The sequence below is a fragment of the Epinephelus lanceolatus genome, chromosome 12 (assembly GCF_041903045.1).
Source record: "Epinephelus lanceolatus isolate andai-2023 chromosome 12, ASM4190304v1, whole genome shotgun sequence".
Classification (NCBI taxonomy): domain Eukaryota; kingdom Metazoa; phylum Chordata; class Actinopteri; order Perciformes; family Serranidae; genus Epinephelus; species Epinephelus lanceolatus.
This window is the reverse complement of record NC_135745.1, coordinates 17,221,574-17,233,316: the sequence shown is the minus strand read 5'-3', so window position 1 is coordinate 17,233,316 and position 11,743 is coordinate 17,221,574. Positions and strand designations below refer to the sequence as shown.

The 11,743-nt window shown below is 38.7% G+C and overlaps 1 protein-coding gene across 1 annotated transcript; it reads left to right on the top strand.

Moving 5' to 3' along the window:
• Window positions 1-3,254: 3,254 nt before the first annotated feature.
• Window positions 3,255-9,198, top strand: LOC117271606 (cathepsin Z). The gene is made up of 6 exons (XM_033649892.2): window positions 3,255-3,407; window positions 4,670-4,833; window positions 5,096-5,275; window positions 6,226-6,376; window positions 7,293-7,458; window positions 7,678-9,198. The coding sequence occupies exons 1-6, from the start codon at window positions 3,280-3,282 to the stop codon at window positions 7,789-7,791; spliced, it is 903 nt and encodes a 300-aa protein (XP_033505783.1). The 5' UTR covers window positions 3,255-3,279; the 3' UTR covers window positions 7,792-9,198.
• The last annotated feature ends 2,545 nt before the right edge of the window (window positions 9,199-11,743 follow it).

Genomic DNA, 11,743 nt, shown 5'->3' with positions numbered 1-11,743 from the left:
TGTTAATATTGATATAAGTAAGCAGAAATTCAATGTGAGAGCCGGGCCAAATGTAATTAATTCATATAATACTGGAGAACTGTCTGATTTTTTTATGTAATCTGCTGAATTATTACAAACTACAGTAGCGGAATGAATAAGGTGGAGAATAAAAGATGATATATTCCTCTAGAAGGTAGTGAAAGTGTGGGAAAAGGAAATATTAATGTTTCAGGACACATATCTGAAAACAGTCTCTAATATAGCTTGAGTATTACAATCCACCTGTGTCTTCACATTTCTTTTTATGACACTCTTCTGTTGCACATTTTGAAAGGTACTTGATGCTTTTTGTATTTGCAATTCAACCTAAAGTTATTTTCACACTGCCCCTGTTTTAGTTACAAGTTTGTTCTTGTGTCTAGTGACATTCTCCTGTTTTGTCAGTGGTGGAAAGTACATTTACTACAGTACTGTGCAGCACTTATACGGCCTTAAAAATTAGTCTCTGGCAATGAAGAAATTGTTCAGTGGACTGACATGAAATCACACAGCAGTTCACCCAGACTGCAATCAAGAGGAGTCACAACAGAAAACTTGGTTGCAGCTGAGGTACGTGTCTGATACAGTATAGGAGAGTTCAGCTGGAGAAGCTGAAGCAAGCACAGCACAGTTTAAATCTGTTTGACTGTCATTATGCAATTTAATCCTTTTGGAAGTCAAACCCTCGAACTCAGAATTTTGAGCATGTATGCATGCATACTGAGGATTTCCATTATATGGATTGCCTTAACCATTTGGCTACAGCAGAAAAACATTTGGTGGACAAAATGCTGTTACCTCAGGTCAGACAAATTCTCAATTGATCAATGAGCCAGCCATTGATTGATTTCTCATTCAAGTTTGGTGTTATAACATATGAGTTGAAAAAATAACAGAAAAACACTCACTCAGCATGAAAGAACAGAACATGAATAAGTTAAGTTATAAGTTATGTACCAAATTTAGAGATCCCTTGTCTGCATGATCACATGGCATGGGGCAGAAGTTCTTGCACAACCTTTTTTTTCCACTGAAGCATGTTTTTTATGTCCTCAAAAGTTATTAGTCTCCTTTTGGAGTGTTTACACATGAAGTGAGAGCAAGATTTGTACTTTTGTTGCAAACAACTTACTATGTTGGTAATTAGACCTCTTATTATTTCAAGGCTGCAAGAAAAGAAACAAAAAACAACATACAGTATGGTTTACAGATCCAACAGCCTACTATAGGAAGCACTATCTTATAATGCACAAGCTACAGTCAGATATATGGTCAGTGACATGCTGGAGAGTGCTGGAAAGTGAGTAAGTAAATAACATTTCAACCATTAAAAAATATTAGAAGCTCAAATGTATTTATTCTGAACAAAGGGCAAGGCAATAGTTGTTGCTTCAGTGGAAATATATAAGTATAACCAGGAAAATAAAGGATTAAAATAAAAGTAGCCTGTTTAATGCAGATACGTTGATGTAATTTCTTGTTTTGAGGCTAAATAAACTGTAAGAAACATCTGATTTTGGTGTTTGACTCTTATTACTGTTAATTAAACATTGTTGTTAGAAACAGGTGTTTTTCTTAATAATTGGAGGCCAAATTCAACATTGATGCATCAGTTGGCCCACTTCAATTACTGCCCACTTGTTTGCAGGGTATTGGCTATATAGACAAAAAAAATGATGAATAAATAAAACCTAGAGTCCAGGTGGGGGTACAGCACCGAGGATTACTCAGTTAGCCAGGTAACTTCATGTAGCAACTGCTCTGAACATTTGTTCATAAATAGTGTTGTGACTGTTGATAAAGGTCAAATATTTCAATACAGTCACTTGCATAGGTGTAAAGTATGTTCTTGATATGTATGCAATTAAATGAATGAATGTACAAAACAGTTAAGTCTCTCTGGGTTATGATCCCATTTATTGCAGAATGACTTGCCTTGATGACTTGATGAGAATGTGAAGGTGAAGTAATCCAGATTACTTTAGCATTTCCTGCTTTGCTGTGCTTACCCTAAGAACCACAAATTCCCTTGCATATGTTCAAAATGACTTTCCCTTCAACTGTGACCTTAAAACACCTGATTCAAATCACCAGTGACCAACATTATCTCATTGACTATACACACCTACCATCTAGTGGTCAAAGATATTACACTCTGTACATACAATTCAAACACAACTATATGCATAAGAAAAACTATAAATACACATATAATTTCACATGCTAAAGGGCTCATTCAGTTAGCAATAATCAATACCTATGACTACTTGTGGTCAAAGTGGGTTTAATTACAGAAGGGAAGCAATTGTGGCAAAATAAAAATTAATCAATACTTTCCTTTTATGGCCCAAAGGTGTTTGTAGTTTCAGTAGTTTACTGCACAAAAAATGGATGACTAGATGACTAACTGAACTATCTGACTCACTGTGCATTTATGAATATAGTAAAACTTTCAGTAAGCTGCTGTTGCCAAACTACTACTAAAATTACATTCAGTGCACTACTCCCCAACCCTGGCTGTCTCAGCCTATCACTTAAGGATGGGATGTGAGCTGTCTCTTTTCCACGTTTAAAGAAATAGATTTTTCTCTCTTTTTTCTTAGGACCTGGTGAGTCTTTCACACTTTGGATACTTTGAGTTCATCCCTATATTTGATCCCCTCAGCACCAGTTTCAGAACCATATCAGAGCTTTCAAGCTTTGGTTTTACATGCAATGTCCATCAGTCAGACACCTGCCTCCCATAAACTAGAGTCCGGGTGGGGGTACAGCACCAAGCAGGATTACTCTGTTAGCCAGGTAACTTCTGAAGCAGCATGAAACAACTTCTCTGAACATTTATTCATAAAATAGTGACCCATACTTATCAATATTTGTGGTCGAAGTGGGTTTAATAACAATAGAGAAGCAATGATAAAAAATAATAATAATGATAATAATAATAATTTCCTTTTATGACCAAAATTGTTTATAGTATATAATATATATAAAGTAGACTATCTATCTGAATCACTATGCAAATATGAATGTAGTTGAACTTCCTGCAAGCTACTGTTAATGTGGTCAAACTACTTGTTCAATAGCATGGTAGCCTTCTCCCTCTGCCTCTGTGTTCTGTATTGTTCAGTGAACTCTGCGTGTGTATATAGTAGGTCATAATACTGTATGTGACGGTGCACAGTGGAGGTTGTCATGGTAACAGACAGAGGGCGCTGTGTGTATGTGTGCTACACTCTCCTATGAAGGATTAGATCCAACATGGCGTCTTCAGTAACTGTACCGCTGCTGTATTGTTTAGCATCAGTGTCTCTGCATATCAGCTCCTCCAGACTTTTATCTGAGCCTTGTTACAAACCCATCAGAGACGACAGGCCGGACTCTGTCAGGTGAGTGACGAGAAAATGGACATTTTGTTCTCACAGTGACACAGTTTAAGGATTTGGACTCATTGTTTACCTCCTGAGTGAACTAATGTTAACGTTACTCCTCACTTGAGATTTGACACTAACTTAAACGTTAGCTACATTTAATCTAAGTCTAAGTTAAGAACTATCGTTAGCGTGTTACTCATATTTTACGAATAGCCTATGTTACTCATATTACCGGTGTTTCTGACAACATATTTGCGAGTTCATGTTCATAAGTAGCCCATATCACTGTTATTAGCAGTACAGGCTCATTAAGTATTCAGTGGTGGTGGTATTTAACATTAACTAAGGTTAAGTACCATACTGAGAGACAATTTTCAGGTACTTGTAGCCTACTTTACTTCAGTAACGTATTTCCATTTTATATTATTTTATACTTATGCTCCTCTACAATTTGGAGGCAACATTTTACTGCAACAAGATTAGTTAGTTACTCGTTACTTCCTGTCAAAATAAAATATTAATCACTCCACCTTTACCAGCTGCAGCATTAAAGTGATGTGCACATGAATGCATCACTAGTTATAATCCAGTAATATACATTATTCTGAAATGGGCCATTATGTACAATGAGTATTTTTATTTGTGGTACTTAACAACCTTAAAAAAAAAAAAAAAAAGTAGGGTTATCAACGGGATACGGGACATTTTTAAGACTTCTAGGATGATTATTATTAAGGTTGAATGAAATATTAAATTGATCAAAAGTCCTTTAGGTCTGTGGTTCATAACTGGTTCAGCCATGGGGTCCATATTTCTTCTTAGTCATTAATTCGAGGTCCACACAGTTGAATATATTCAGCATCATACTTGCATTTGGCCATGTCCTCAAGCTGGTTTGCTGTCTCTGTCATGAAGCTGTCAGTTAGTCACTCACTCTGCAGTAGAAAATGGCAATTTAAAATAAATGTTCCAGAAATTTACTGTACTTAAAGATTAAGTTTTTTTTTTTTTTTTTTTTTGCTGCAAATCACTTGTGGTCCATTCAGAATGGGCCTGTGTTCCACTTTGGGAACCACTGCTTTAGACAATCCTTGATTGATTACCTTTAATTGTACTAAATTAGACAAAAAAGCAAATTAATTATGGTAGATTCAATGTACCTCATGCTTTGTGTGATATTAATTTCAACTTGACAGGTATAGCTAATGTAAATAAAAAGCATCTCTCATAAAGATGTCAAAATTGAAACGTGAGCCTCATCCTTTTACTTATTTCAGGACACATGCCCGCCCACATGAGTATGTGAAGGTGTCAGACCTCCCTCCGTCCTGGGACTGGAGGAACATCAAGGGGAAGAATTATGTGAGCGTCACACGGAACCAGCACATCCCCCAGTACTGTGGGTCCTGCTGGGCCATGGGAGCCACCAGTGCACTAGCTGGTAACCACGGCAATGGAGGAAGGAATGGAGGAGGGGGGAAATAAGATGAGGATAGAGTGATGGATAGATGGGATTCATGTAAAATATGATATATATGGTACATATAATATTATGTTTATTTAAAATATATGTATTACAATATATTGCATGCATATATAAATATATTTTTCCACCCTGCAGTTTGCCAAATGAGGAAGACTGTGAATCCCCAGAGGACATTTTTTCCATTTCAACATTTGTTGTTGTCCTTCTTTTGTCCAAGACCGTATCAACATCAAGCGTAGAGGAGTGTGGCCGTCGGCCTACCTGTCAGTCCAGAACGTGATAGACTGTGGGAGGGCGGGCTCTTGTTACGGAGGAGATCACCTGAGAGTCTACGCCTACGCACACCACAGCGGCATTCCTGACGAAACCTGCAACAACTACCAAGCCATAAACCAAAGTAAAACTACAATTTCTATCCTTTTTTTTTTACTCTGATCACTCTGTCTGGTGCTATATTTACACTAACTGGCCAAGAGTATGTGGACACCATGGTTTAGGTCTCTTTTTTCAATGGTTTGGGCTAGACCCCTTAGTTCCAGTACAGGACAGTGTGCCTCCAACTATGTGCTGACAGTTTGGGAAAAGCCTTTCCTGTGTCAACATGACAATACCCCCATGCACAAAGCCATAAAGAAATAGTTTTCACAAAGCCCTGACCATTACCCCACTCAGCACCTTTAGGATGAACGGGAAGCTGACTGCAAGCCCGACCTTATCACAAGACATTACAGTTGGACCTCTGTAATGCTCCTGTAGCAAAATGGGTGTAAATTCTGGCAGCCGGGATCCAAAATCTGATGGAAAGTCTTCACAAAAGAGTGGAGGCTGTTATTCTGTCGAAGCATATAAATACCCATGAGTGTGGAATGAGATGTTCAGCAGTCACGTACAGGAGTAATGGTTTGGTGTCCATATATTTTTGGCCATATAGTATGTGTCTATTTCATTGGAAAAGACATCAATTTAGGATCAAGTTAAGAGAAGTGTTGTGACATTGTAAACTGAAGGTCACCGGTGATTTTGTAAAATGTTTTTTTTTTCTGTGGCATTTTTAAGGACACATAAATCTTTAAATGGCAGGAATGTCTTTTGGGAAACACATAATTAATAGGATGTTATTGGGGAAATGTAACCAACATCATAGGTTGCAGTTGATACGCACAGCAGCTTCTCTGAGTCTCAAACTAAGCACATTTGCAATGTCACAGCCCTTAAAGGTTATGTTACATAACACTGTAACAATACACTGTTAATTTCAAATCTAACTCTATGGAAATTGTATAGAATTGAGTAATATGAGTGTTGCACTGCAGTGATAATCATTATAAATGATCTCATTTGTTTCAGAGTGTGAACAGTTCAACCAGTGTGGCACCTGCTCCTTCTTCGAGTCGTGTGCTGTTGTGAAGAACTACACTATGTGGAAAGTGGGCGACTATGGAGAAGTTTCTGGAAGAGACAAGATAAAAGCTGAAATTTACACCAACGGGCCCATCAGGTAGAGTAAGTCATCCTCCCCAGTCATTTTCTAATTATCCATCCACCCACACGCTTCGTGTGAAGTAAGAGAATCAGCCTGAACTTTTCACAGAGCGATTCTTCATGTTGAAGTTTTTATTAGAGGATACATATTTAATCATTATTATAACCTTTGAGAAACATAACAGCACTGACTGGAAGTGAATTTTATTCAGATAAGTCATAAAATACAGTAAATAATATGAATTTGAAATAGTGGTGTCGTATATAGACATATTTTTCATCATGTATCCACTTTAATGAACACAATTGAGCCTTAAGTTACTTAAACATTTATTTTTGTTACATATTTCATCAGATGTTATTCTTTAAGTAAAGTTCTGGCTTTGACAGCTTCATTTTGTCTTTAAGTTATTTCCATGCAGTATTAACAAAGTCTTGACAAAGTCTTTAGTTTGCTCTCATAATACCTGCAGGTTGGTTTCAAAACTTTCCCATCTGCTGTCATTTGAAATGCATGCGTTAATAAGATTGTGACATGAAGAATGTTAAACTGCATAAGAGTTTAAAGTTTAATAATGAGTAGAAACAATCACTAGTTGTAGAAAAAAATGGGAATGTCCATGTAAAATCTGTACACATACATCAATAAAGGAACCTGCAGGGGGAAAACTGCTTTAGTGAACATCTGACTGGAGAGTCAGAGCAGGAAACTGTGTGTGAAACTTGGCACTGAAAGTTCCCACGCTACATGAGACACATTAAGTTACAAGTTCTGATCCTGCTGTAACAGCCAAAAGCACTGCCAAAAAGAAGTGATTTTTAGTTTATTTTGTGATCACAATAATGTGAAAAGAAAACAAAAAAAAGAGATGTGTGAAGATTTTATTGTAGCTTATTAAAAGACTAAAGAAACTCTGCAATTTGTCTTTCAGCTGCGCCCTGATGGCTACTGATGGCCTGGAGCAATACTCTGGAGGGATCTTCTCCGAGTTTCACCCCCTGTCTTTGCCCAATCACATCGTCTCTGTGGCTGGGTGGAGTGTGGCGGAGGATGGGATCGAGTACTGGATAGTCAGGAACTCCTGGGGAGAGTTTTGGGTTGGTCTCTCTTTCTCTCTGCTCCACACCCTGCCTATGCTGCCCTTCCCTCTTTCTAACATGAGTCAGCCTGTAGCTAAAACGTCCACACCTCACTACTTTACAAGTCATGAATTCACTCTTTTACATTGAGTTGCCAGCCAGTGTTTTTAAGAAGTGACTTTGATAGTGGGTTTCTTGCATCCAGATTAAGTAACGTTTGTTTTGTTTTGCTTTCAGGGAGAACACGGCTGGGCAAGAATTGTCACCAGCGCCTATAAAGGAGGAAAAGGCAACTGGTTCAACCTGGGTATTGAGAAAAACTGTGCATATGGAGACCCTATTGTGACATAGGTGCCAAATGAAACTGATGGACACTAGTTTTGTCGTGGCTCTGCTTTTTTTAAGTAACTGTACATTTACAATAACTAATTTTGATCATTTGGAAAAAAATGGTTGAAAAAATACAATCATTTGTGTTATGTATGGGGTTTTTTTTGCCAAATATTTCTTGGACGCGAGCAGTAACTTCCTGGAGTCTCAGCTGGTTGCCAAGCAACTAGTTCAGGCCATTGCACAGTTTGGCACACAACTCCTAGTAAAAGCACAACGTGTCATTTTTACACTTTTGTGCTTATTAAAACAAACCAGAAACAATGGCCCTCATTTATGAAACAAAGGTATGACAGGAAACCGGGCGAGTGGTGATTTCCACGCAAAGCTCGGCATTTATCAATGTGGAGTTGAGCGGAGGCTACGATCAAATCTCATGTCAGGTTTCAGCTCGTGTACGCAGTGTGGATTTGGGGTGCAGCGTAGTAAATCTTGCTGAGTTGGAGAATTGCTATTAGACCACATTTTGACTGGCATCTAAGTATTTGGGGCCACATATTAATTACTTCAAAATGCATAGCTGCCACATGCACGCTTTCTGTCACAGCTTGAAGTTGCCTGGCTCTGTGGGACGGGCTCCAGAAGCAGACTTCATGTGTGCAGCCAAGTGCTCCTTGATCTGGGTCAATTATAAGCTTTTATATGATATCAATATTGTATAATATATGGGCTAATATTATTACTATATGTAGGCTATAGATTGGTACATATCATGGATGTATAAACTAAATATTTCAACCTCAGCTGGAGTTCGTTTGTCCACTGCAATGCTGTTGACCACAGCAGTGATTTCCTTCCATACTGCAACTTTGATGTCACTTTTCAGGCTGCCAAATAAAACCAGTTGGTTAAACTGGACCTGGGACGTCAGTGTTTCCATTTCTAGCTGAGAGAGGTTTCTCCTCTTGGCCCTATTGCGCCTCTCCATGTGGTAAACTCCAGGGGCGAGGCCTCTAAACCCAGAATATATTGGGGTGGGATATTTAAATGTTGATTGTTTTTAGCGGCCACATTTATCCTTCCTAACTGTGACTCATGAATCACATGCAAATCCCATCATAAGATGATTTCTGTGCACTGGTTTGTCTGTCAGATTGATAAATGAGGGACAATATGTTACTTAGCTAGTAACCTTTAAAGCAGTGATTTCCAACTGGTTCATTCCCAGGGTCCAGATTTCTCCTCGATCATTTGTTCAAGATCCACAAAGTGCAGTGTATTCAGTGTCATACCTGCCTTTGGCCATGTTATTGAGCTAGATTGCTGTCTCTGTCATGTAGCTGTCCATTAGTCACTCACTTTGCAGCAGGGGATGGGACTTCAAAATAAAAGCTCTGTGCCGGAATTTCACTGTACTTCAAAATAAAATGTGTCTTTTTTTTTTTTACAAACTTGACACCTTCACAAGTCACTTGCTGTGCATTCAGAATGAGACTGGGAACCACTTTTGGACCAGGACCCACCAGTTAAAGGATTTGAAACCAGGCTACCTGTTTCCACCTGTTTCCAGTCTTTATGCTAAGCTAAGCTAATTGGCTACTGGCTGTAGCAACAGAATTACTGCACAAATGTGAGATAGGTATCAGTTTTCTCATCTACCTCGCTCCAAGAAAGCAAATAAGCTTATTTCTCTATTTTTTTACTCTTATTCCTTTAAGAAGGAAACATTAGCTTCATTTTTATGTCCACAATCCGTAGAAACACACTTGAAAAGCCTTTTTATTACAGATTGATTTCACAGCTATCCACATAAATGTTACAAGGTTAACCACATTTAGACACTGACTTTAAATAGATATTTTACCAAAGAAATTTTGGCACAAAAAAAACATGCTTCCAGCATTCACACGCAATGTTTTTTTTTTTATGCCCTGCAAGATTCTAATATGCAACCTGGGCAAATGACCTGCTCCTGAATTCAATTTTTAAGCTCAAAACTCATTCTCTGAAAAAGAAAGAAAAAAACACCACAGTGTGCCAAAAACTGCAGGTCCCTCACTTCAGACCCATTATCAGACATTTCTAAGGAAACTATTTATTCCTCCAAATGACAGGCGAGCTGAGTCACACATTTAAATTCAGCCATGGTGAAACAGCGTTGGCAGGTCTCAGGAAAGGGGGAGCTTACAGCTGCATTTTGCTTTTGACCCACACTGCATAACATCTGCACAAACAGCTTCTAATGAGAGTCTGGAGACTGACTAGTCAGACTAATTTAACATGAATCAAATCTGGGTTTGGACACAGTATCACAGAGAGCCAGCAGACAGCACTGTAACCACCTCCCGGTAACACTTCTCCTTACATGCAAGTCTGACTCCCGGGGAAGTGACTTATTTGTTTCCTCCAGTTGTTAAAGACATTATGGATCAGTGTTTCCTACAGATTTGAAAGGGGCTTTTTCAGATACTGAAATCATGTGCTCTGCAGCTTGGGGTTTGCAGCCTATGGGGAACTTATTCTATAGAGGGATTTCATTATTTGTAGACTCAGCTGTTCAGTTATACTGCTCACAACGCCCTCTCCACAATGTCAGGAATAAAATTTTGGTGGAGAAATACTTGATTTGTTGATTTATTAGTTTGAAAAGAATTCATGTTTGTTATGACAAAAGAGTGCCATCTAGTTCATTTATATCTGAGAGAAGGCAGACATCTCTGTGGTCGATATTTCCAGCAGTCATTTATCCCTAATTTAATTTAAGTAACATTTGCTACATTGCCCAGTTGTTTTAGGTCATGTTTTTGGAGTTTGACCCAGGCTAAAGATCACACTGCCTTCATGCATACAGATACAGACAGTAGGCAGCAGTCTCTGGCCTCTCGTGAAGCTCAAATGCTCCTGTGTGTGTGTGTTGCTCTGAGCACGTAATTGACATACTCTCCTCCTCCTTTTGAGTCTGTTATGTGTGAACCTTTTCACTTCCCAACATGAAGGTCTAAATGGTGTTTTAAAGCCTGTTCTCGAAATTAAGGTGAGGAGATACTGAAAAAAAAAAAAAAACATTAGGCTTAAGATTGTGCAATTTGAAGTACATTTTGAGCTCCTCTGAGGTTGCTACTTGCCTAAATTCCCAAAAAACCTCCTGAGGACACTGATCTCAGTGTCTCCAGTGCAACGTGACTGTAAATAAAAGCAGGATTTGTAATATAAAAGGGTGTGAATTCTAGTTTCTAGAGTGTCGTCTTGTTGGTGTAAGTTTGCAGGCGTGAGGCAGTCCCTCTGTGCTTCCTCTTTCAGACTTATAGAACAGCTTTGCTAAATCAGTTTTAGGGTTTTAAACAAAGTCATGCAGTTGAAGGGCAGTTTACAGTTTAAAGCAAATGCTCTTCATGTCATCAAAGCCTGTTGTGAGTGGAGCAAAGCCAGGCTGAACATCTGGAGAGGAGAAGAGGCCTGAGTCTCCACCCTTTTTTTTTTTTCTAGAGACAAAAATGCTCATTCATGATCACAAACAAATCATATGCCTGAAAGCTGTGAAGACTTTCCCTTTAATCATGCTGTCATGTGTCAGTTTCCCCCTCTGTGCTGGTGCTGTTGCAGTACTCTACTTTTCACTCCTTGCAGCTTCCTCATTCTGCAAGAGTCAGATATTACACTGAACGTCTGTTCCTGCTGCTGAAACAAATGAACTCATAGTCAGGGTGTCGACAGGAAATGAGTGACAGGGCCTTTGCTTTGCATGTGTGAGTAGGACTTAAGTGACTATTGCAAACCAACTGGTTTAGCCGGTAACTGGAGGACGTAATGAGAACACTTCTGTCAGAGCCGTGTGGATCAAACTCCTCTCTAGTTGTAGTTTTAGAGCTGAACACACAAGCAGTCTCTGGCTGATTAGATTTCTGCTCTTAATCACTTAATCTCATTTGTCCCATAGTTGTTTGCTTCTTTCTATGTGTTGGGCCAGTATTTG